The following is a 26,750-nucleotide window of genomic DNA, read 5'->3' as shown; positions in this document are numbered from 1 at the left end:
AGCGGCGCATGCTGGGATTCTTTCTTTTCCGTGGGCGAAAGGAAGTGCCTTTTGAATGAGGTACTGACGGCCGAGGTGTTGGAAGTTCCTAATTCTTTCCTCGGTTAACTGTGAAACTCTGCGTATTGGGAAGGCCTGGCCTCAGTCATCAGGCCGGGAGAGGTATTGGACGCCGCGCGCGCACTCCTCTGCCAGCGAGGCCCGAAGGGGAAGCCTAGCGACGCGCAGTGTGGCAGCTGCTGGCCTCTGGGCCGGTAAGAACTGATGGTCCCCTCCCTCATTCCCCAGGCCCAAAGCCTTGACCCACTTAGTGCCTGCTAGTTTCGCGTCCCTGGCTTGTGCCTTTGGCGCGGAACGTTTGGGAGATTCGGCCTTGCGGCATTCTGACTTCACCCACCAAGTGCCTAGCCTGGCACTGGGTACCTTCTTGTCTCTCACTCGCTTCCTCTGAGGCGCCTGGGTACCCTCTTGTCTCTTACCCGCTTCGTCTGAGTCCATGCCCAAGTGCATCATTCTGTGTCTGACCGTGTCCCAACCACCGGAAGAGAATAAACTCCGGGTGTGACTTTAATCCCACTGGGGGCCCGGGAGAACTGCCTTCTAAAATCAGAGACTATATCCATTTGTCTGGAGAGAAATGAGAAAAATAAGGACAATGTAGGGAGGTATTTTAAAGGTAAATTTGTTTAAATGAAGGGAATAGTGCCATTACTTTTCCTGTTTGATTTTAAATAGTCTTTAAACACTTTTATGTCAGTAGTCAGTACTTTATTTGTCCATAAAATCCAAAAGTAACTACCTTTGGATTTTACAGTAGTCTTTGACAACCTCAGAGAGATGAGATGCCTTGCCCAAAATGACGAATCTGAAATTATTACCCAGTTCTCTTGACTCTGGAATAAGTGCTTTTTTCTACTGTACCACTTCTGCTTTTATACTTGGGGCTAAGGATACAGGCTGCGGAGCATGACGGGGTTGGCATTTTGGCTTCCACCTTTTTCTGCTTGTGACCTATCTGAGCCAGAATTTTTTTGTGTAGAACGATAATAAAAGCACTTAAATTAGTGTGATACATTTAAGGCTGTTTAAATGTTAAACTCTGCTATTAAGATGTCTTTATTTACCCTCCTCAATATAATCAGCTTCAGTGTTCAGTATTTTAGCTATATCAGTTGATAAATAGGTTTCTTTTCTTCATTTTTTCTTACTTGATTTATCTTACCTGGACAATTTTTTAAACGTTATTTTTTCTCCGCCTTGGGCCAGAGACTTTTTTTGAAATATTTTATTTTAAAAATTACTTGTTTTCATTATTATTGCCTTTTTTTTTGAAAACATAAACTTGAAATTTTGGTTGATATTTATAAATAAGTTTTTGTATTTGCGGAACAGTAAGTGCATTGAAGACTTCATCAAAATAATCCAGCGTTAAAGACCAAATAATTGTCTCAAATCATTTTATGAAACACATTTTTCCTTCAAATCTTACTTTGAAATTTAAAATAATGTTATGTTCTTTTCTAGCTACTTGTCATACCATGCTTTCCTGTGATATTTGTGGTGAAACGGTAACCTCAGAACCAGACATGAAAGCTCACCTAATTGTTCACATGGAAAATGAAATTGTATGTCCGTTTTGCAAGTTGTCAGGTGTGAATTATGGCGAAATGTGTTTTCATATTGAAACAGCTCATTTTGAGCAGAATACACTTGAAAGAAACTTTGAGAGGATAAATACTGTACAATTTGGGACTTCAGATAACAAGAAAGACAACACCCTACAGTGTGGAGTGGAAGTTAATTCAAGTATTCTTTCAGGTTGTGCATCTAATCATCCAAAAAATTCATCTCAATGCCTGACTAAAGATAGTACTTTAAAACATGAAGCCTTTTATTCAGAGAACTTAACTGAATCTAGAAAATTCCTGAAAAGTAGGGAAAAACAGGCTGGCCTAACCGAAGTAAAAGGATCTATCTATGAAACAACGTACGGTCCTCCCGAATGTCCATTCTGTGGAAAAATAGAGGAGCATAGTGAAGATATGGAAACTCATGTGAAAACAACGCATGCCAATCTTTTAGACATTCCATTGGAAGGTAAAGTTTTCATTTCAATGTAAATTATTATAAGTTTACAGCCTCAATTTAATATGTGGTGGTCTAAAAGTTGGTTTGTAAGTCAGCTTACCACAGATGTATTTTGAAATCCATTTTATGTCTATAGCATTTTTCATTTGCCATTATTGAAATATAAAAGTACATTATGGAAAAGAATTTTGATGCAGAAATAAAATGTTTCGGCTACATTGAGAGTAGTTTTGGAACTTTCTGTCTAGTTTCCACAGGGTATTCTTTTTATTGTCACTAACCCAATAGCATCTGGACTGTCCTGGACTCTCTGACTTTGCATTGAGTTCTAGTTTGACTCCATTATTCTGTTATGATTGGAGAACAAACTGTCTGTGATGTCAGTTCTTTTAAATTTGTTGAGGCCTGTTTTATGGCTCAAGACATGATCTATCTTGGTCATGTTCCATGGGTACTTGGGAAAAAAAGTGTATTCTGCTTTGTTGGGTGGAATGTTATATGTATGTCACTAGATCCTGTTGTTTGTGTTCAGATTATTTATATCCTTGCTCGTTTTCTATAGTAGAACTGTCTAGTAGTTCTATCAGTTTTTGAGAAGGGGTTGTGAAATCCCTGATTATAATTGTAAATTTATCTGTTTTTACTTTCAGCTCTGTCGGGTTTTGTTTCATGTATTTTGAGGCTCTGTTGTTGGTGTGTACACATGTAGGATCTTAGGTCTTTTTCTCATTGTTGGACTTTAAGAATTTGTCAGGCCAGGTGTCATGGCTGTTGCCTGTAATTCCAGCAAGTTGGGAGGCCGAGGTGGTCAGATCCCTTGAGCCCAGGAGTTGGAGACCATCCTGGGCAACGTGGCAAAAGCTCGTCTTTTCAAAAAAAAAAAAAAAAAAAACCACTAGCCAGGCCTAGTGGCTTGCGTCTGCAGCTCCAGCTATTTGGGAGTCTGAAATAGGAGGATCACCTGAGCCTGGAAAGTGGAGGGTGCAGTGAGTCGTGATCACACCACTGCACTCCACCCTGGGTGACTGAGTAAGACCCTGTCTCAAAAAAAAAAAAAAAAAAATTGTTCTGTATTTTGGATACAAGTTCTTTTTTGGATGTGTATTTTGTAAATATTTTCTCCTAGTCTGTGGCTTGTTTTTTCGTTCTTTTAATAGAGTCTTTCATGGAGTAGGAGTTTTTAATTTTAACGAAGTGCAACTTGACAATTTTTTCTTTCATGGATCATGCTTTTGGTGTTGTGTCTAAAAACTCTTTGCCAACTTCTAGAAGTTGGATAGTTTTGCATTTTACATTTAGATCTGTGATCCATTTGAATTAATTTTTGTAAAAGATATGAAGTCAGTGTCTACATTCTTTTTTAGTGCATTTCTCTGATTATGAAGTCAATATCTTGTATGCAGTTATTTTAATTTCCTCTATTATGAACTGCATGTTACATTTTTTGTACACTTAAGTTACATGGATTTTTCACCTGGATATTGTCAAATATTTTTTGAGTTTTATTCAGTTGCTTTTAAAATATATTCTCAATACTAATCCTTCAGCTGTATTCTATAAGATGTTGCTTATCCTTGAATTTTGTGCAGTATTTGAATTTTATTTTTGTTTTCTATGTATTGTCTAAAAAAGTATTCTTTACTCTGAGTTCAAAAAGGTGTTCTCATATATTCTAAAAACTTTAATGTTTTATCTTTTCACTTTTTAAAATTTTTTCTGGATTGTGTGTGTGTGTGTGTGTGTACATGTGTGTATTTTGTGAACTTGGGATCTAATTTTTATGTTTTCTCTGTGCAGAAACCAGATTTATCTCTGATTTATAATATAGTTTCTGTCTTTTATTACATGTCTGTGTGGGCCAGTTTCTGGTCTCTTACTTCTTTATTTATGTATGTGACTTTCGTTTCCTTATCACACCACCATTTTAATAACTATTTTGTAAAATGTCATCAACATCAGATAGGACAGTTTTTCCCTTGTTCTTCATTTTCATTATCAACTTAGACCTTCTCATTCTTTTCTTTGAGTTTTATAGCCATATTGTCAAGTTTCATGAAAACTGTTGTAATTTTGTTTTAAATTAGATCAAAGTACATCTCCCTGTTAATTCAGGTCATCTTTTGTATCCTTTAATACAATTTTGTGGTTTTTTTTTTTTTTTTTTTTTTTTTTTTTTTTTTGAGATGGAGTTTCGCCCTGTCACCCAGGCTGGAATGCAATGGCACAATCTCTGCTCACTGCAACCTCTGCCTCCTGGGTTCAAGCAATTCTCCTGTCTCTGCCTCCCGAGTAGCTGGGACTACTGGCACCCACCACCATGCCCAGTTAATGTTTGTATTTTTAGTAGAGACAGGGTTTCGCCATGTTGGCCAGGCTGGTCTGGAACTCCTGACCTCAGACAATCCACCTACCTCGGCCTCCCAAAGTGCTGGGATTACAGGCATAAGCCACCACACCCGACCTTGTGTTGATTTTTCGTTGCACATTTGTGTTAGCTTTATTTCTGTATAGTTTATAGTTTCTGTTGCTTTTGTAAATTAGATTTTTTTCCCTCTCATCTAAGAAACTTTTGTAGTTTTATAGAAACACTGTCAATTTTTTAGATAGTTGAGGTATCCAGTCTTATTCAACTATTACTGATTTTATTTTATTTTATATTTTTTGAGACAAGGTCTCATTATGTCACCCAGGCTGGAGTTAAGTGGCATGATCATGGATTACTGCAACCTTGACCTCCTGGGCTCAAGTGGTTCTCCTGCCTCAGCCTCCCAGGGAGCTGGGACTACAGGCCTGCACCACCACGCCCAGATAATTTTTTTTTTAGTGGAAATGAGGTCCTGCTATGTTACTCAGGCTGGTCTTGAACTCCTGTGCTCAAGCAGTCTTCCTTCCTCAGCCTTCCAAAGTGTTAGGATTGCAGGTGTGAGCCACTGCATCTGGCCTGTTACTAATTTTAATAATTCTACATTAATTCCCTTGAATATTCTAAGTAGATCATTTTATTATCTGCTAATAATGAAAATTTACGGACTGCTGCAAGGAAAAAAATAAGTGTATTGATTAAAAATGCCTGACAATCCTTTGCTGACACAATGTTTCCTGTAAGTTTCTCAGGACCAGTAAACTGGTGAATTATGGTAGTCTTATGAGTCTGAATGTTTAGTTGAGTTTAAAAAAGACCTGTTGTCATTAGAAGTACAGAAGTTAAATAGGAAAATAGCTAGATTTAACCAATGTTCAGTTATAGTAAATGGAAAAGGTGAATTTGCAGGTGGTTTTTAAGGAATGATTATCATATAGAGAAGATGCATGGAATCTGGACTGGAAAGTAAAGAAAAACATGAGGGTGGTAATGAATGACAAAAAAATAGGGTTTGTATATTCTATATAGGAGGTTTTAGTTAGGTCAAACAGTTTTTAGAGTGGTAGAATTAAAAGAAGTGAGGTGAAAGGATAGGTGGTCGGGAGTGATATTGGAAATTGAGATTTCAGAGGTGGTTCATTTATTAGTGATAACAAATTATGAGTATAATTTTTGTCATTCGGTAGGTAAATTAGGGTAAAGGAAAAGATTATTGGAAACAAAGGCATAGAACTATCCCTGTGGATTTTGAAGTTGCTAAGAATGATCATAGTATAGGGGCTAGGAAAAGAAGATTTTGATCCAGGTGTTAAAAATGCTGCTAGTAAATGAAAGGAGTGTCTAAGACTTCAGAAAATATTAGGCACTAAAAAAGGTAGGCGAGGCCATATTATGGTGACATGAATTATTACAAAAATGGGGCTTAAAACAGGTTTGACAGCGATGAAAGGGAGCAAAGGGGATGCCTTTTCTAGTTCTAGGGCCCTGAATTGTGAAAGAAAAGTTGCCTCTGTGTTAGGGGGCTGTAGAGAAAATGGGGTGTCATGAACCAACCAGATTTTAGTTAAGAAGGTGAAGTGAATATTCAGAGAAAGATTGCATGTATAGAGAAGCTGACTGATGATAGATGATATTTCTGAAAGGCATTGGGTAGATATTGGGAAAATAGGAGGGGTAGTAGCTTGGGTCAGATCAGTGGATGTCCTTCAGATATTTAAAGATTGTTAAGACACTGCCACTGAACAATTAGATTGGATTCATTGACAGAACAGCGTTGGTGGTTATGTCAACCCTAGATGACTCCACTGGACGATGATGGCTAACCTCTGAGGCTTAGTTTAGATTCTGGTGGTAAAAAAGGTATACAGGGATATGAGGTGTAGTGTGGTCTAATGTTGAGGAAGGTTGGTTATCACTTAAAACTAGAAGGGACGGAGGGTTTGGCTTGCAGTAGTGTGATGATCAAAGAGATAAGCAAAGGCCTCCTTGACATTGGCTCTGACTCTAAGGCATTTTATGGTAGAGAACTGGCTGAAAGACTTCTCTTATATCCCCCAGCATTACTTATGGAAGCTGTATACCATTATTTCTTAGTGCAGATTTTGGAAATATTTTCTGAGTACTTATTAATACTTCATTTTCTCTTGAGCTTTGCCATTGAATTTTTTATTCCAATGATTATATCTTAATATTTTCATTTTTTTCATCTTTCTGTTTTTGCTTAGTAACTTTGTGTCCTGGTTTCAAAGATTCAGTTCCCTCCTTTATTTCAGTGAGCATTTCGAACATACTTATTTTACTGTTTATTAGGATGACTGTAGCTCCATTTCTTCACAGGTAACTTTTTCAGTTTTAGATTTCCGGGCTGTTTTTCTTGGCATTGCAGCCCCCAATGCGTTTATCAATTCAAATTTTAGTGTTCATCTGTTCTGGGAGTTTTATATGATCCCTTCCCTGTGAAGCAGTTTCATGGTTCCTTCACCCTGGCTATTCACAGTCTCTGCTTTCAGACCAGGCCTTACATATACGGATTGCTCCATGCTTCCACTCTGCGTATATGCACAATTCTGGGTCCCTCTTCTATGTCCCCTATCTGCTAGGTCTTGGTCTTACAGATGGACCACTTCTGTTTTTGGCAAGCTAGACCTGTCTGCCTGCAGTGCTATGTGATGGATGTAGCTCTTTAATCTCCTGCTCCTGTATAAACAGTATTACCCTAATTCCCAGCTTTATGCTGAATGTTTAAGTTCAGCACCTTACCACTCTGGTGGGTGCTGAGAATTTAGCCCTAAAAACCCATGTCTAGACTGGGCCCTACTTACCACTTTGATTTTCCTTTCTGCTTCTCTTGTTTTGACTACAGATCTGAATATTTATTATTAATATTTCCCTTTTTTGGAGTGGTGTGAGAGGTTTTGCTATGCTCAGCCTTCTATCTTGACCCTAGAACTAGAAAAATAGCTTTTAAATCCACTACAAAGAGCTTTTACTTATGTAAGGTTAATAAGTGGTAGACAGTCTTTGACATGGGGTGAAATACCTAAAAGTTAAAAAAATAAAACCAACTTGGTTGGGCATAGTGGCTCATGCCTATAATCCCAGCACTTTGGGAAGCTGAGGCAGGAGGATCACTTGAATCCAGGAGTTTGAGACCAGCCTGAACAGCATAGTGAGACCCCATCTCTAAAAAAAAAAAAAGCTGGGCGTGGTGGCACGTCCCTTTAGCCCCATCTACTTGGGAAGCTGAGATGGGAGGATTGCCGGAGTGAGCCATGATGGTGCCACTGCACTTCAACCTGGGCAACAGAGCAAGACCCTGTCTTAAAAAAAAAAAAATTAAAAATAAAAAATAAAAACAACTTAATTATGTCTCTAATACAGACTGTGATCAGCCACTCTATGATTGTCCTATGTGTGGGCTTATATGTACCAATTACCATATTCTTCAGGAACATGTTGACTTGCATTTGGAAGAAAACAGCTTTTGCCAAGGTATGTTTATATGTTTAAAGATAAAAATATCATTTAATTTCTACTTTCTAGGACACATATCTAATTTTTAGATTTGTGACATGGAAAAAAATATTTAAAAATACATCTTTTCCTTTAAAAGTGTTATATTTACAAGTTGAGGCCATTTCTTTAGCAGCTAGAAGTAATTGAATATTGTATTTGGTCAGGAAAAATTGTTGAACTAGAAAACTGCCATATGGCACCTAAAATTTGACAAATGAATGTGAACTGTATAACCAAAATATCTTTCAATGCATCTTGAGCTGCTTGAGCAGCTTCTAAATGACTTATTGGTTTTATTGTGATTCTATAAAAATTTTCCTTTCTCCCCTACGTTTTTTAATAGTGGCTTTAAGTAATTATTATGGTGTCTTAGAAGTGGAAAAATTCTGTATGAATTTTAGAAGCCCACTGAACGAAAATAAAAAGTAGATCCCAAGAGAAACCAATTGTATTTTACCCTATTTCAGTTTTTTAAGGTACGTAGATAGCTTCTATTAAGATAGAGGTCTTTAGTGTACAGTGTCAATGATCCTAGTACCAGTATCAGTGTTCACGGACAGTGTTACTGCTCACTCACTCTAACCCAAAGTTGAGATTATTGGAGCAAAGATGGAAAAGTCCTCTGCTCTGGTGGTTTCTGAATGCCTGCTAATTCTTACTCTTATTTATGATAGGCTTTGTATGAACACATATATTACACTGTAAACCTATAGTGGGTAATAAGAAAAAGATATGGTCTAAGTAAATCACTGTAGATAGCCTCAGGGGACACTAAACATTGATTGTGACTTGTATATCCCCAAGAATGGAAGGGTGACCAAATAGGAAGATGTAGCAGCAGCTGAGAACTTTGAAAGGAAAGGAAGAATATTCAGTGATATAATTAAAACATCAGGTCGAGGGGTTAAGGAGACAAGATAGTGGCCAGAAGCCACTGACAAATGGATCTGGGGGACACTGAGTAGAGAAGATGCAGGGTGACATGTTGCAAAGTTTTACCATTTTCAGGGGCCAAACAGTAATTAAATTATTATCTAACACCTGTACTTTGTAAATGTGTATTTTTATGCTCTTTATTATTTTCTTTTTCTCCCCTAGTATTTCTTGGAAAAATCAATCTGCCTTAGTTATGTTAAGGAGTATCAATGAAGGATGTTACTTAACCTTTTAAAATTCCGGTTTCCTCAGTAAATAATAATATCTACTTCATAAGATTGTTATAAAGATCAAATAATATAATTAATGAAAAGTGCTTGTCACAGCTTAAACACTCAGTGAGGCTGGACATAGTAGCTCACGTCTGTAATCTCGGCACTTTGGGAGGCCGAGGCTGGTGGATCACCTGAGGTGAGGAGTTTGACACCAGCCTGATGAACATGGCGAAACCCGTCTCTACTCCAAATACAAAAATTAGCTGGGCGTGGTGTCAGGCACCTGTAATCCCAGCTATTCGGGAGGCTGAAGCAGGGGAATCACCTGAACCCGGCAGGCAGAGGTTGCCGTTTGCTGAGATCGCACCATTGTACTCCAGCCTAGGCAGTAAGAGCAACACTCCGTCTCAAAAAAAAAAAAAAAACAGTGACTATTAGTTGTCATTTAGTTGGAGGTTGTTCCTTACTGAAGCAGTTCTAAGTTTTGCTAGATTTGTACTCAGTTCCAAATCATCACAGTCATGAATAAATGGCAAATAATAGCATTTACTCTATTTTAAAAACATGTATTAAATAATAAATAATCTTTGATTGTAGCAGTTATTTTATTCTGAACAATAAAAATACCTAACAGGCATGGATAGAGTCCAGTGTTCTGGTGATCTACAACTGGCTCACCAGCTTCAGCAAGAAGAAGACAGAAAGAGGAGATCTGAAGAATCAAGACAAGAAATAGAAGAATTTCAGAAGCTGCAGGTACAAAGATTAATAAGAACTATAATATTTTGATTTGGTAAAGTTATTTTTCAAATATGCTTTCAGGATTCCAGTATATTATTTTTGTCCTTGTTATTATTCAAAAAAAAAAGGATACATGTTTGTAACAGCCACCATTTATACATATTCATTCCAGTCAGGCACAGGAGTAATCACTTCACATGTAATATCCCAAAATCTTTACAACAAATTCATGGTTATTTTAGGCTCCCCCATCCCCGCTTTTTTTTTCAGATGAAGAAATGGAGACGGAATGGTTAAGTAACTTGCTCAGTGTCAGGCAGCTAATTAGTGATAAAGCTTGCATTCAAACCTGTGTAAGCTGATGGGACAAATTAGGAAACCAAGACTCCGAATTTAAGTGTTTGTATAGATACTTGGAAGTGAAATTTATACCTAGAATTAATGTCTCCTGAGTCTTAAATTATTTTACAGATTGCAATTTCAGGCATTTAGAAAGAACTATTTTATGGGAAAATGCTTTTTTTATGATATTTGAGGCTTCATTTATCTCAGGTGGGTGGTTTTACCTGTTGGACTAAACTGTCAGCATCTGGTATATTTTTAATGCATTCAAAATTTTAATGTCTGTTTTCCTTTTTTCAGTCCTAATTTGTAGACTGTAGTGTTATCTGTGCTAATAATGCTCATAGATTTTGTTGTTGTTTGTTTGTTTGTTTTCTTGAGACGGAGTTTCGCTCTTGTCACCCAGACTGGAATGCAATGATGCAGTCTCAGCTCACTGCAACCTGCGCCTTCTAGGTTCAAGTGATTCTCCTGCCTCAGCCTCCCAAGTAGCTGGGATTATAGGTGTGCACCACCATGCCCGGCTCATTTTTTTGTATTATTAGTAGAGACGGGATTTCATCATGTTGGCCAAGCTGGTCTTGAACTCCTGACCTCAGGTGATCCGCCTGCCTTGGCCTCCCAAAGTGCTGGGATTACAGGCCTAAGCCACTGTGCCCAGCCTGTTGCTTATAGTTTTTAAATGTTCTGTTTTTAGCAGTGATAGGATAGTGCATAAATAAAAAGGGTTTACAATTGAATAGGTTTGAAACAGTTAAACAGGTTTGTATACTTTGGGACTTCTCAAAACCTTTAATATACTAATGTGCATGTACATATCACAATTTTCCCGGACTTATTTGACCTCTCTTTTTTTCTCAAACATCTCACATTGCTTAGAATGTGCTTTGGAAGACCTAATGTAGGATTTTTTTCTCACTGATGACTCACAATACTTGCAAAATAGGAAAGAAAATTGGCTTTTCTTAAGACCTTTATGCCTTATGTAATGTAAAACATGATCAATACAAAAAGTTTCCAATATTTAAGGAGATTATGTAACTTTGCAAGTTAGTCGTTTAGGTCTCTGAAAACTTTTCCGTAGAAAACTTTTCCGTAGTTTTATACATACTATTTGAGATTCTCAGTCCAGTGTACAAAACATAGTTCATTGATTGTGTAACATGACTGACTAAATGAATTACGGATTAAGTAGGCCTTTGTGGACTAGACTGGAAACCAAATAACAAGGACTGACAAATTTCCTTGAAAAAATCAGTAAAGGATTCAGAACTCTTCTGCCTCTCCCAATACCTGAGGTAGAAAGACAGGATCCTCTGCTTTCCCTACTTCAGGAAAAGTAAGTCTCTTGCCCCGGAGATTGATTAGAAAGAAGTGGTTGCTTATTAAGTCAATACTTTTTTTGTGTGTGTGTTAGTTTTTGTAAAAATCTTTAAGTTAACTTGTATAAAGTCTATAAACTAGAATGTTTCAACATGTTTCCAAATAAAATTATAATTTTCCATCCTCATAGAGTTACAGGGATGTAAAAAGTCATTTATTTTTATGTTCAATAGAGACAATATGGTTTAGATAATTCTGGAGGATACAAACAACAACAACTACGAAATATGGAGATAGAAGTAAATAGGGGAAGAATGCCTCCATCTGAATTTCATAGAAGAAAAGCTGATATGATGGAATCATTAGCTATTGGTATTGATGATGGAAAAACAAAAACTTCCGGTGAGTACTTAAACATCAATCATTGTTTTAATATTGCTTACACCACTGAACTAATAATGAGAATCATTTTAATTTTGCTTAATTTTCATAATCCATCTGTGCACATTATTTTTTTTTAAATGTATCATTTTAAAACTTCTGAATTATTTTTACAGTAAATAATTCACTTAAAAATTTACTTTTATATTGTATTACTTGACATTTAAAAAACTGCTCTAGACAGTGCTAAGAAAAGTATAATGTGAGCCACATATATAATTTTAAATTTCCTGGATCCACATTAACAAAAGTGAAAAGGAACAGGTGAAGTTAATTGTAATAGTTTAAACCAGTGTATCCATGACATTATTATTTCAACACGTAATCAGTATTAAAACTATTACTAAGACATTTTACGTTCTTTGTACATTCTTCACAATCTATTGTGTGTTTTCTACTTTACAGCACAACTCAATTGGGCAGCTACATTTCAAATTCTCCATAGTCACAAATGGCTGGTGGCTATTTTATTGTTTGTACATTTTTAGACACTGACAGCTCTATATACATTGTATCCTTTAACTCAAACATCTTCTCCTGTACTGTTATATATTCCAAATAAGGTCATTGTTGCTTAGAGAAGTTACAGTGACTTTGCCAAAGCAAGGTTACACAGCTGGTTATTCCTAATCATATCTTCCTTGCCCCATAATATGGCTTTTTTTCTGACAAGTATTAAAATTTTTTCTTTGTATATATTAATATATAAACAGACTTTTTATAGAAACAAACTTTGTTACTGCCACCCAGATTTTTTGAATCTTAGTGTTTTGCCATATTTACTTAAAAGTTTTTAAAGCTTCAACACCTTTCATAGGTATTCAAAGCCCTTTATGTACCCTTTTTCTGATTCTAATTTGCCCTCCCCACAAGGGAACTGTTATCCCGAGTTTGATATTTATCAGTCTCATACATGCTTTAGTACTCTTACCGTGTATGTACATTTCCATAAAATATTTTGCATGTGTTTATATATAAATGGGATACAACTTGTATACTATAAATTGTTTTGCTCAAGTATGTTGGTTCTTACAGTTCTACTTCATTCATTTTAGCTGCTGTATATTTCCTGGTATGAATTATAGCTCACTTATCTTGTTTTCATATTGATAAACATTTAGATTGTTTCCAATTTTCTACTCTTATAATTTATTAGCATGTCTCCTCCAGGAGTTTCTCTAGTATTGCATCCAGAACTGGAATGCTAAGTTAAAGGGCATGCAAGTCTTCAACTTTGTTAAGGTTATTCGAGAATTGTTTTCCAAAGTGCTTGTAATCTACACTCACACCAGTGTATTTCACACACTGTATGGTGACACTTAAATTTTTGCTATTTAACAGGTTATGAGATGATACATGTTTTAATTTGCATTTCCTGGATTACTCCTGAGTTAGTTTCCTCTTGAACGAATTACTTATTCTCTTCCTTTCTCTGTTCTCTATTGGGTTGTTTGTTCTTATTGATTTATAGTAGTTCATTAAGTATTCAGAACACTATTTTTTCATTAGTTATATGAGATGCAAGTATCTTTTTCAGGCCTATGGTTTGTGTTTAAATGTTATATATAGTGCCTTTAATTAGACAGAAGTTTCTAATTTGAATATAATCAAAGTTCTCAATCTTTCTATTTATTATTTGTGTCTTAAGTAACTCCCCCATCTTTAAGATCACAAATATATACCTTTATGTTTTCTTCAAATATTTCTATTTGGCATTTCACATTTTGATTTTTAATCCACCCAGAATTTGTTTGTATGTGTATGTTGGAGGGAGGAGAAAGAAGATAGGAATCTGATTATTTTCTCCTTATTTATAATAGTCCTTATAGCAAGTATGTATTATGCTTATTTATTTCACTACCATTTATTGAATCTGTATTTTCTCCACCTATTTGTAATACTGTATATTATAGATTTTCATATATCCATGAGTCTGTTTCTAAAGGCTGCCTTTATATTTTTTCAGGGGTCTCCACGTAAAAAAGTTCTCACTATGGCATAGAGCATCCTACAGATGTGTGATATGATTCGTTAGGATACAGGAAGAAAATATGTCTGTGAAAAAGCACACTGCCCTGTAATATAGAAGTGATTTACTGTCAGAGATTTTTATTTTTCATTAATTATGCAAGTGTTAATTAAGCAGCTATCATTTAAAGAGTCTTCACTATTATACTGCAATCTTGTTAAAATTTTAACAACAGAATGTAACTGAAGATAAATTTACTGTGGAAAATATCTAAAGAGATTTAGGTGCTAAGGAATAAAAAGTATAAGGAAATTTTCCCCTAAAGCAGTTGTATGATGTTGCTAAGACAGTGTGGCACTCCATCTGATATGTAACATATATACTTAAATATACTAGAATGTGTATTACTTTTCTTTCTACTTTTTCTGTCTGCCACCCCACCTCATTCTTAAAGGGCTGTCTCAAATCTTGATCTCTTAATCAAAGTCTTTGATATTAAAATCTACATTTAGCTTTCTTTCTCTGAATTCCTAGGGTACCCATTCATTCCATGCTACAACATTTAGTACTCAATTATATAGTATTTTAATTGTTGTTTTTCTTGAATTCAAGTCTTTCTAAGTTCTTTGGAAGTGGTTATAGTGATCAGTATTTCTCTTTTTCATGGTGCAAGGCACAGCTACAACTATTGGTTCATTTAATTGTTTTTATTTATTGATCTTTTATTGTCTTTCTTAAAGACAAAAACCCATTTTCTTATAGGAAACCATTCAAGCAAAAAGGATTTAGTTACTGTCTTTGGTGCCACAAGCTATGAGAAAGTTATGGGGAATATAAATAAGATCTCCCTACCCATAGGCTTCACAGAGTCTGTAGAGTATGTGAATATATACAGAGAACTATAGTATTCTGTGACTGAATGTGGCTAGTACTTTGGGGACACAAAAGCAAGGTTAGAATCAGAAAAAGAGTCTATGAAGACAGTAGCATGTGAAGGATCTATAATTTTGAAACATAAGGAGGGTATACTAAAAGCAGGAAAGGGACAGAGTCAGATGTCCATTGTCCTAACACCTAGTTTTTCCGTATTATAGCACTTGTTATAGTTGGGGTCCATGACATTTTAAAGGATATTATCATATTTATCTTTTTGTACTTAGCACTTAGATAGTGCCAGGTGTATAAAAAGTACTTAGCAAATGCTGAATTTGAAAATTATAATTTAAAAAATTAAATTAAAACTCCATGGGCCAAATTATGTTTAATGTGTTCAGGTAGGCCACAGCCAAATTTAAAGCAAGAAGAGTCATGTGAAATAAAGGTAAGTCGATGGATAGCTTTCTGTGGACTTCATAAAACATAGATTAGAACTATTCTAATTAGGTTTATAAGGCTGTTAATAAGATTCCTAAACCTATTGTTCTGCCTTAAGAAAAGTTGTCTTCTGTTGTCTTAAACAAATTAATTCATCTCCCCAAATACCAAAATGGTATAAGTTACTAAAGGGTTGAAATTTAGTGTATTGGAGTATGGGATATGTTTATTATTCATGAAGTTGAGTTTTTAAATGAAAACATTTGTGTTATGCTTTGAAAATGGCAGAATAATCTGCAAAATAAAATCTTAAATTACAAAAAAATTAAAACTATTGGTAATAGGAAGCCATTAATATTTTTTGATTGGGAGCAAATTGATTAAGACTGAATGATCTCCTGTAGTCTATACAATAAAATGGAGAGACAAGAAGAACATTTATTCAACAGTTGTACTTTATGTGCTGGGCCCTGCAGATGCAGAAAATTTCAATGAACTGTAATAAATAATATGCTAGTGTGAGGAAACTTGGATTGTAGTAACAAGCAAGGGCACAAACTAAGGTTATAGCAATAAGAAGGTGAAGAAGATGGAATTGACAGGATTTAGATATGGAGTGTGAAGGAGAGGTTGATACTAAAAATGTATGAGATAGTCATATAAAAGTGATAATGACTGCTTCTAAATCTCTTTTCTACTTTAGGAATTATTGAAGCACTTCATAAGTATTATCAGAATGCTGCCACAGATGTGAGGCAGGTGTGGCTTTCTTCAGTGGTGGATCACTTCCATTCATCTTTAGGCGACAAAGGTTGGGGTTGTGGTTACAGAAACTTCCAAATGCTACTTTCATCATTATTACAAAATGATGCTTATGATGATTGCTTAAAAGGTATGTGAAATCTAGTGCTCTGACCTTGTCATCTGATAAAATACATATGATATAGAATGATATAGCATACACAATTAATAGCTTTAATAATTAGCGGATATTTATATAAGAAACCTGAATTCTGGTTGGAAGAAGAGAAAATGATAGAAGACGTCAGGAATAACTGTCTTAAAAACTGTACAGTTCCCCTAGTACATGATACACTGCTAGATGATATTATTCAGTACTTTATTAACAGTCATGTAACATGTTTGCTTGTGTAATTTTAGGTATGTCAGTTCCTTGCATTCCAAAAATTCAATCTATGATTGAAGATGCATGGAAGGAAGGTTTTGATCCTCAGGGGGCCTCCCAACTTAATAACAGGTTACAGGGAACAAAGGCCTGGATTGGAGCATGTGAAGTATATATACTCCTGACCTCCCTAAGGGTAAAGTATGTACCTTAAACCCTAAATAAATGTTATTTCCTTATCTGGGAGCTTTGTTTTCTTAAATTTTATTTTTTATCAAAGAGATAGTTTAAAAATAAAATTAAGTAGCACTGAATTAAGTAACAATGAAAACCAGCAACCTGTTCACTATCTTGTGCTCTCCTCTACCCTCAAGTCCTGTCTCTCAGAGGCAACTGTCACTTCCATTGTTTTTAAATAGTGTGCTTTCGTAGTTGTTTCGTGGTTTATGAGTTTTAAGTATTGTCTGTTTTAATATCTTATACCTGTTTACCTTCAATCCTTCTAATATGATTAAACCTCAGTTTTTATTAAAATCCTTTACATCATTTTATAAAATCAGATTTTATTACACAGTTGCATAAATATTGCTCATTGCTGATTTTGTTTTCTAAAATCATTTATAATTTTTTCTTGAGTTAATAATTGTGTTTCCTTTTCTCTTTTACTATAATATGTGACTACATCATGGCCTCAAGTTTTTGCACCCCACCTGTCATGTAATCTGAGGCTGTCCTTATTCTTGGACACATCCTTCTTGGAGCCTTCTGTCCTCTTTGCTCCAATCTGGACTTTTTGCCTTCTAGATCTACAGCTATTACCATGTAGCATTTGTTCACTGTGTGTGTGTGTGTTAGGACCTGGATTTTTCTTGGATTTCATGTCTCTTTTTTCGATTACTTCCTTTTGCTCGAGCACTTCCTTCATTAGTTTCCTGAGAAAGGGTGCCTAGTCATTATTACTTAAATGATAGTTTGGATAGCTGTATTATTCTTAATTCTACAATCATTTTCACATCAAATTAAGTTTCTATTCTTCTGATGTCTAGCAATGAATATTACTATTGAGATGGTAAGATGTGATCGGATTCTCATTTTTAAAATGTATAACCTATTTATTTTCTATGGAAGTTTTTGCAGTCTTCTCTTAGCCTGTCATAATTTCACGATAGTATGAAATTTCATTGTGGGGCATAGGGCTTTGATTCATTGTGTTGGGCATTTGTTTTTCTCTTTGAATCTGGAATTGTGAGTTGTCTAAGATCTTAGTTCCATCTAGGATAGTAGGTAAGAGCTTGAACTTTGGAGTGAAACTGCCTAACCTTGATTCGTAGCTTTCCTACTTAATAGCTGAATGAATGAGCTCGTCTGTACCTAGGTCTACCATTGATAAAAGAAGGTATTAATAGTAGTTAGACAATTAAATGGAATAATAAAGTGCTTAGAACTATGACTGGCACACAGCGTGACTTCAGAGGTTAACTATTGTTGTTTGATAGTTATAATCTCTCCATTTTCTTTGTGGAACTGTTGATAGATGGCCACTGAACTTCTTTTTTTTTTTTTAATTTATTTGAGACGGAGTTTTTGCTGTGTTGCCCAGGCTAGAGTGCAGTGGCACGATCTTGGCTCACTGCAACCTCCGCCTCCTGGGTTCAAGTGATTCTCCTGCCTCGGCCTCCTGAGTAGCTGGGATTACAGGCTCCTGCCACCATGCCTGGCTAATTTTTGTATTTTTAGGGGATACGAGGTTTCACCATGTTGGCATGTTGGCCAGACTGGTCTTGAACTCCTAACCTCAGGTGATCCATCCACCTCGGCCTCCCAAAGTGTTAGGATTACAGGCTTCAGCCACCACTCCCGGCCTGAACTTCTTTACCTTCTAGGTTTATCATGTCTCTTTTTAAAAAATCTTTACTTTTTGTTTTATTTTCTAGATTTACTCAAATTTATCTCCCAATTACTGTATTGAAATTTTTATTTTCACCATTATGTTAAGGGGTAATTTCACAGCATCATTTTCTTTATGGTTGCAAAATTTCTTCCAGTGTTTTCTTTCTATTGGCTGCATTTTGTTTGTTCCATATTAATTTATTTTCATGTCTGTTTACTTTAGTCTTTTCTATTTTGAAAGCTTTCTTTTAACTTTTGGAAATCCTTGGTTGTCCATTCAGAGAGTGAAGAATGAAACATTAAAAAGCTGATTTAATGAAACATTAAAAAGGACTGCATAGAGCTTGCAGATTAGCAGATTTCATTTAGAAGTCTTAGGTGGAAGGTTACTATTTGATTGGAGTACTCTCAAATATCATTATATATACAGATCTTTTCCCAGAAGTTATCCAGAGAAGAGTTTTTCATTCTCCTGCCTAGAGTTCCTGCATTAGTGGAGGGGAGAGTTAAGGTGTGATTTGCCTTCGAAGCAAACTTTCAATTAATCTCATATTTTTAGCCTCACTGTACTCAAACCTTGTGCTTCTAAGCTTTCAGCCTCTCTCTGATTTTGAAACATACGGTCTCCATTTTCTTTTATTTACTTGGATATGTTCTCTGTGCTGCTTTCCATTTTCTGAAGATGTGAGCTTTTTTCCTCTCTATTCCCATTCTCTTTGTCCTTGGGTGTTTAAATCATTTTTTCCTTCAGTATTGTGTCATCGGGCTTTTAAGAGGAAATAGAGATAGATGTCTGTGATCATGTTTAATGGAACATTTGCCTTAAGCTTTATGGCTTTATATTTTCTTTTATGTTTGTTTCTAAGTTATTTAACCAGTGTATCACATTCTTTTTACCACATTAATTGATTAGATTCAGAGGTAAAAATATTTCTTTCATTTATATAGAAAAACTAATATTGTGTGTATATATAATGACTTTCTTGAATTATTTAAATTTAAAGAACTATTTTAATGCCCTCTAAATTTATTTCTGCTTTCCTCCTTTTTCTTTTTGCCAATCTGTTCACACTTTCAGATTATATATACTCTGTCATGTTTTGAGTTTTAAAGTAATTCTTTTTCTTTTTTCTTTTCATTTTTTTTTTTTTTTGAGACAGAGTCTGTCTCCAGTTTGTCGTCCAGACTGGAGTGCAGTGGCACGATCTTGGCTCACTTCAACCCCTGCCTCCCAGGCTTAAGCGATTCTTGTGCTTCTGCCTCCTGAGTAGCTGGGATTACAGGCATGTGCCACCACACCTGGCTAATTTGTTTATTTATTTTTATTTTTAGTAGAGACGGGGTTTCACCATGTTGTCCAGGCTAGTCTTGAACTCCTAGGCTCAAGCAATCCACCTGCCTTGGCTTCTCAAAGTACTGGGATCACAGGCGTGAGCCACTGCCCCTAGCTGTAATTTTTGTCCAGCTTCTTTCTTCGTACCTTAAATAATTTAGAAAGCTTTTTTATTAATATATTGTGAATGTGTTTAATAGTTATTTACATGTCTTTCTGTTGCTTTCTATATGAATTATACTCTGTAGGGTACTGTTTAATTAGTATTCTAAATGTAAATATGCAAACTGCTAACCCCAAAACATTCTTTTTACTTATAAACAGTTTATCCAGAAGTTTATTTGAGCACTTAAAACCCAGTAACCAGCATTAAATTTGCTGAGGCTGAGGTTAGCAATTTGGATGTTTTAGAGATTTTATTGCCAAGAGAAACAAGGACAGGATATCTGTGCTGTAGTTTAAAGTGATGATAAAGCTATCAAATGCTTTTAGTTGTACCTGACCTTTCAAAAACAGTCGTTGAGTAGTATAACCAGTGTTTCTGGCTAAACAATTGTTTATTCAAGGGTGACTTACTCTTGAAGGAAGAATACCAGAGTGGTCTGGTGGCAAATAGGAGATAGATGTATAGATGTGGATACACACACATTTTTCTATGATCTTTGCAATTATTTTTTGTTATAGAGATTTGAAGTATTTAGGGTCTATTTGATATATACAAATGGCTATTGAGGAATTAAAATCAGAAATCAGCTTCTAACTGATCATCAGGGTTAGAAACTAGAATAAAAACTGAAAAAATTATATGTAGATGACTTTTTAAAAATCAAGTATGGTGATTATTTACTATTCATGGAGATTTTATATATCAGAAAATGTTTGTAACCTTTAGGTTAGTCAGCAGACTTAATATGAAGTTCTTTAAATAGTTAGCTAGTTAGAGGAATAAACAGGGAGAATTGTTAAATAGTTATCCCCCACAAAAAGGAGTTTTTGAGAGAAATAATAAAAATTTGTATTTACTTTTCTTTCTTCTTTTACAGGGAAGTAATGGCTAGAAAAAGTTAGTTCTAAACTAAGAATTTGTTGTATTTGATAACTCCATCAATGAAAATATTTTAAAATGCCCTTTAAATATGCATTTTGTCAATTTTTAATAGGTGTCATATTGTTGATTTTCATAAGTCAACTGGTCCTTTGGGTACACACCCTCGCTTATTTGAATGGATATTGAACTATTATTCTTCAGAGGGGGAAGGGAGTCCAAAGGTAGTGTGTACATCTAAACCTCCTATCTATCTTCAGCATCAAGGTTAGTATTAATATAACTCATACTTGACAATGTTATTTATAAGATAACAAATTGTTGCTTTTGGACAGTTTAAGGTTTCTGTTTGTTTTTTTAGAGAGAGTCTCGCTCTGTTGCTCAGGCTGGAGTGCAGTGGCACATTCTTGGCTCGCTGCAACCTCCACCTTCCAGGTTCAAGTGATTCTCCTCAGCCTCCTGAGTAGCAGGGATTACAGGCGCCTGCCATTATACCTGGCTAATTTTTGTATTTTTAGTAGAAACAGGGTTTTACCATGTTGGCCAGGCTGGTCTGATAATAGCACAGAGTATTATGACATTAATCTGTCTAATTTTTCAGAGCTCCTTTGACAGTACAATACTTTCTTAGGAAATTAAGATGGATATTTCTACAGTACTTTGTTGGGTAATGAAGATTGATATTCCTGACATCTTTAGGACCTTTTGCACTTGTTGTTTTCTGTTTTTGGTTCACTTGTCCTTCATTGTTCATCCCTTACCTTCTTGGGTGTTTACCCACATGTCACTTAAGTGAGGCCTTCCCTGACCTTACCTTACCTTACTTAAAAGTGGAACTCAAGGCCAGGCATGGTGACTCGTGCCTGTAATCCTAGCACTTTCAGAGGCCGAAGCAGGAGGATTTTTGAGCCCAGCAGTTTGAGACCAGCCTGAGTGACATAGTGAGATCCCGTCTCTACAAAAACGTAAGAAAATCAGCGAGATGTTATGGCACATGCCTGTAGTCCTAGCTACTCAGGAGGCTGAGGTGGGAACGTCACTTGAGCCCTGGAGTTGGGGGCTATAGTGAGCCATGATTCTGCCACTGCACTCCAGCCTGGGCAGCGGAATGAGGGTGTCTCAAAAAAAAGTACAACCCATCCCAACATCCCACCACTGGCATTTTCTTCATTTATTTACCTCGTTTATAGAATATCTCTTCCTATTCGGATATAAGTTCCAAGAAGTCAGGCACATTTGTCTGTTTTTGTCTGCTGTTATATGCCTTCGTGCTTGGAATAGTACTCCGCACATAAATACTTGGTAAATTATGAATGATGGTTTGGATTGACAGAAATAAACAGAAGTAAATATTAGGAATTTCATTGTTTAGGGATACAAACTATAAGAGGTTAAGCTTCCTCCACTGATACTCTAGCATTTATAGGTTTACTTTTGTTTACCTTTTGGAATCATGAGAATTTTGTTCTAGAACAGTTTTTGTTCTTTCATTTGAGATAATTTGAATGAGAAGGATCAAGGGATTGGGAAAGGAAAAGTAAAATATTTGGCAGAATAAAAGCAGAGTTTTTTTTGTAATGAAGCCTTTAGAAAACTAAAATGAAAAAACTGAAGTAGAACTAAACTCTTACGTCTTAGGAGAACTCAGATACATATGTGTCAGAGAGTCTGACTATATTTATATTCTAAACACACATATGCTCACACAGCTTATATACAGAGACTATTTGTATAACTAAGTAGATGTGACATATGTATAACAAAAAAAAAATCTTTTGATAGGTCACAGTCGAACTGTTATTGGAATTGAAGAGAAAAAAAACCGAACATTATGCTTGCTAATATTTGATCCTGGATGTCCTTCTCGAGAAATGCAGAAATTATTAAAGCAAGACATAGAGGCTAGCAGTCTCAAGCAACTTCGAAAATCTATGGGAAATTTAAAACATAAGCAATACCAGATAGTGGCAGTAGAGGGTGCTCTTTCTCCAGAGGAGAAAGTTGTAAGTATCTAAATATTTATATGTGAAGTTCGAATGAGATGAACTTAAAAGTTTAAAACTTTTAGTTTAAAATCGGTGTTATCACTTTTTTCTCCCCCCCCCCCCTTTTTTTTTCTTTTTGGAGACAGGGTCTCACTCTGTTGACCAGGCCTGAGTTCAGTGGCATGTGATCATGACTCACTGTAGCCTTGACCTCCCAGGCTCAAGTGATCCTCCTGCTTCAGCCTCCCGAGTAGCTGGGACTACAGGCACATGCCACCACACCCGGCTAATTTTTGTATTTTTTGTAGAGACGGGGTTTCGCCATGGTCCCCAGGCTGGTCTCAAACCCCTAGGCTCAAACGATCTGCCCACCTCAGCCTCCCAAAGTGTTGGGATTACAGGTGTGAGCCACTATGCCTAGCCCACTTTGTATTCCTTAGCACCTTACTCTGTTTCATTAAGTTTGAAAAGACATTTGGTTTTATATGTTCTTAGTTTTCTGGAATAAACATATTTATATTTGAAATGGTACTTTAATGACTTTCTATACTTAGAGCTTCATAAAAGTGTTTAATGTCAGGTGAGCAATGAATAATAGAAACATATAGTAAGAAAATCAATAACTTAATCCAAGGAGACCTAACTCATATTGGTCTTATAATTATGGTTTATTAAAATATGATTCTTGTGATTCCTAAGGCTCTATTTTATGTACTTGGGCTTATTGGATATTCACATTTCTAGAATTTAACTTCATTAGAATTTCCTCTTGTCTTTATTCCTTGCAGTTAAGTGATGTGCACAATATTACAGAAAAATTCCTAGGAATTGAATCCTAGCCACTACACTATCAGGGAGGGTCATAATATTGTAGAAAAATTCCTAGGAATTGAAAAATTTCCACTTGGTATGATAGCACATCAAGTCTAGAAAATGCGTAAACCCTAAATTAAGAAAAAAAGCTCCAAAATACTTCACATTGATTTATTTCCCTCTAAAGAGAAAAGGCACTGAAGACTAGAGACAAACAGTTATGGAGGATAATGGGATCATGGGGGAAAGGACTGTAAGTTTTTGAAATAATGGAGCTAGAGTAATCTTTTCAGCCTCGTAACATGGGATGTAAAGGCAAGGATTGTTTAAGAGGTTCTTTAAGTTACTTATGATACATTAAAAGATTTATTTGTAATGATTTAAGTATAAAAATTGCATTCTTTTTTTTTAACCCTATCATTAAATTGTCCAGAGAAAGTTAAAGGTTTGTTTTAATTATTTTAAAATACCAAGATGCTTACTCACCAATGTACACACTGAGAACATTTCATACATTAATTTTTTTTTTTTTTTTTTTGGAGACCAACACTCACTTTATCACCCAGGTTGGAGTGCAATGGCTTGATCCCAGCCCACTGCAGCCTCTGCCTCCCTCCCTGGTTCAAGTGATTCTCCTGCCTCAGCCTCCCGAGTAGCTGAGATTACAGGCATGCGCCACCACGCCCAGCTAGTTTTGTATATTTAGTAGAGATGGGGTTTCACCATGTTAGCCAGGCTGATCTTGAACCCCCAACTTCTGGTGATCCACCTGCCTCGGCCTCCCAAAATGCTGGGATTACAGGCGTGAGCCACCATGCCCAGCCACATTAATTTTTTTAACCCTATCATTAATTTTTCCAGATAAAGTTAGAGGTTTGTTTCAATTATTTTAAAATACCAAGACACTTGCTCACCAATGTACACATTCCAGAGCATAGGTGTGGTTAAATATTACTATGGAGTCTTGCCGAACATTTTAGTTAGCTGTTATCTTTCTGGTTTTGGAAATTGAGCTGTTTATGGGGTTAGAATACTAAAAATGTGCTTTCTGCACTGTGCATTTGATGTTCTAGTTTTCAGAGTCATGAACAGTAGCTGTGCTTTAACTGTAAGAATCGTAACTTGGCTAACAATGTGTAACACTGCCAGGTAGAAAAGGAATAATAATAATAAATATAATAAGATTTTAATTATAATAGATTGAAATAACACTTGTCTAATGCTTATTCTGTACTATTGGCTATCCTAAGCACATTACATATGTTAACTAATTTAATCCACACAACAGCCCTATAAAGCAGACACCGTTATTAATCTCCATTTTATAAAAGAGGATGCTGAGGCAGAGAGAAATTGTATTCCTAAGGTAGCACAACTGCTCAATAGAGAGTCAGGATTCCAATTTAGGCAGTTTGCATCTGGAGCCCTGCCCTATATTGCCTCTTCTGTAAGGATACAAAACCTCATAGTCATGTTTGCTGAGCTTTTGTATGAACAGTTTCACATTTCTTCTTGAAAAGATACTGCATTTTGAAAAATGAAAAAAATTTAATCTTACTAGTTTAATATAACTTATTTTTTTAAGCATCTGTTTCTTACAGTGATTCTGTCCTTTTTAACAGTACTTTATACTGTAGGAATTCAGCCAATATTAATGTGCCAAGTGTTTTGCAGATCATCAGGTGGAAGTCTACAGCTTTATCTAAAGGGCAGAATAGTAATTTTACTTTTATTTCATATTAGCTTTTATAACTAATTTTTTAAAAGTCTATTTCTTCAAAGCAATAACTATAATTTTTTAAATTACAGGATTAAAAACAAATTTGATAGTTTATGGTATCCCAAAATATATTTATAACTGCATTTTATGTTTTGTTCTTCATATTTGTACTTATGATTAGTTCTGATCTTTTAATAATCATTCAACTATTATAGAAAAAGAGTGATTGGTTTTCAAAAAATTTTTTTTATCTTCGCCACTGTCTTATAATTACCATAAAACGTTTCTGCCATAGATATGTTTTGAGTGTCTACTAATTTCAGACCCTGTTCTAGATATTGGAGCACTTGTTTAGGTGAAGGGATTTGTTTTAGACAATATCACCTAATGCAGTTCAGTTAAATAGTAAACACAAATTTATGCAATAGCCATGTTCCTTAATTGTTTTTCACATTATGATATGCAGTTTTATTTTTATTTTTATTTTTTATTTATTTATTTTTTGAGACGGAGTCTCGCTCAGTCACCCAGGCTGGAGTGCAGTGGCCCGATCTCAGCTCACTGCAAGCTCCGCCTCCCGAGGTCACGCCATTCTCCTGCCTCAGCCTCCCAAGTGGCTGGGACTACAGGCGCCGGCCGCCACGCCTGGCTGATTTTTTGCATTTTTAATAGAGACGGGGTTTCACCGTGTTAGCCAGGATGGTCTGGATCTCCTGACCTCGTGATCCACCCGCCTTGTCCTCCCAAAGTGCTGGGATTACAGGCGTGAGCCACCGCACCCAGCCGATATGCAGTTTTAAAGTTACCCCACTATATTCTTAATTTTCCATTGTGTCATTCTTGTATTCTCAGCTTGATTTAACTTAGTTTTAATTTAGCTTGGTTTGATATGTCTTGATTTGGAACTCAGATTGTGAAAATAGCACAAACATTGAAATTTTTTTTGAAGTGACATTTTTAAGACTATAATGAGGGATATGCATAATGTTTATAAAGTTTCTCTCTGCACAGCCCTGTCTTCCTCTAGCCTCCTCTGTTTTTATTCATCTCTCTCTGACTTTGAGCCAGCATTTTACTTTTGACTCATTATTCCATTAAAAAGTGACATTTTCTATTTCATACTGTTTTGTCTTTATCTGGAATTTTCTTTGTTTATGTCTTGACTGGAAAAATGTTTATTCCTAACTTTATAAGTTTGAGATTACAATTTTTCTTTAGGAATTTTCATTATTATCTTGAAAAAAAAATTCCAGATTTTATTTTTTATATTAGAGTGACAACACATATTCTAATTAATTGACTTATAGCTTAAAATTGTTTTTTAAAATTTCTTTTCAAGGCCAGGAGACAAGATTCTCAAGTCTTTACAGCCGAGAAGATTCCTTGAAGAATCAAGCATTTCAGTGCTTGAGAACAACACTTTGTTTTCTACATGTGGATATTGAACTCCTTAACACAATTATGAATCTGTGAATTCTCTAAGTCTTAACATATAATTTAATTTCTAAAATGCCTGTGTTAATTAAGTTATACCTGTCATACTTCATTGTTTGGTAATTATTTCAATAAAATGTCTTGTTTTTGCATTGTG

The 26,750-nt window shown here is 35.5% G+C and overlaps 1 protein-coding gene across 1 annotated transcript; it reads left to right on the top strand.

Annotated features, from left to right (window-relative positions):
* On the top strand, nt 1–26,750 carry ZUP1 (zinc finger containing ubiquitin peptidase 1). Its single transcript, XM_010373236.1, has 10 exons — nt 1–254; nt 1,525–2,097; nt 7,832–7,942; nt 9,752–9,873; nt 11,757–11,925; nt 15,951–16,139; nt 16,409–16,574; nt 20,757–20,908; nt 22,424–22,644; nt 26,499–26,750. The coding sequence occupies exons 2-10, from the start codon at nt 1,539–1,541 to the stop codon at nt 26,544–26,546; spliced, it is 1,737 nt and encodes a 578-aa protein (XP_010371538.1). The 5' UTR covers nt 1–254; nt 1,525–1,538; the 3' UTR covers nt 26,547–26,750.

This window comes from Rhinopithecus roxellana, chromosome 4 (assembly GCF_007565055.1).
Source record: "Rhinopithecus roxellana isolate Shanxi Qingling chromosome 4, ASM756505v1, whole genome shotgun sequence".
Taxonomy (NCBI): Eukaryota; Metazoa; Chordata; class Mammalia; order Primates; family Cercopithecidae; genus Rhinopithecus; species Rhinopithecus roxellana.
Note: the sequence above shows the minus strand (reverse complement) of the source record. Positions and strands in the feature narration are given on the sequence as shown.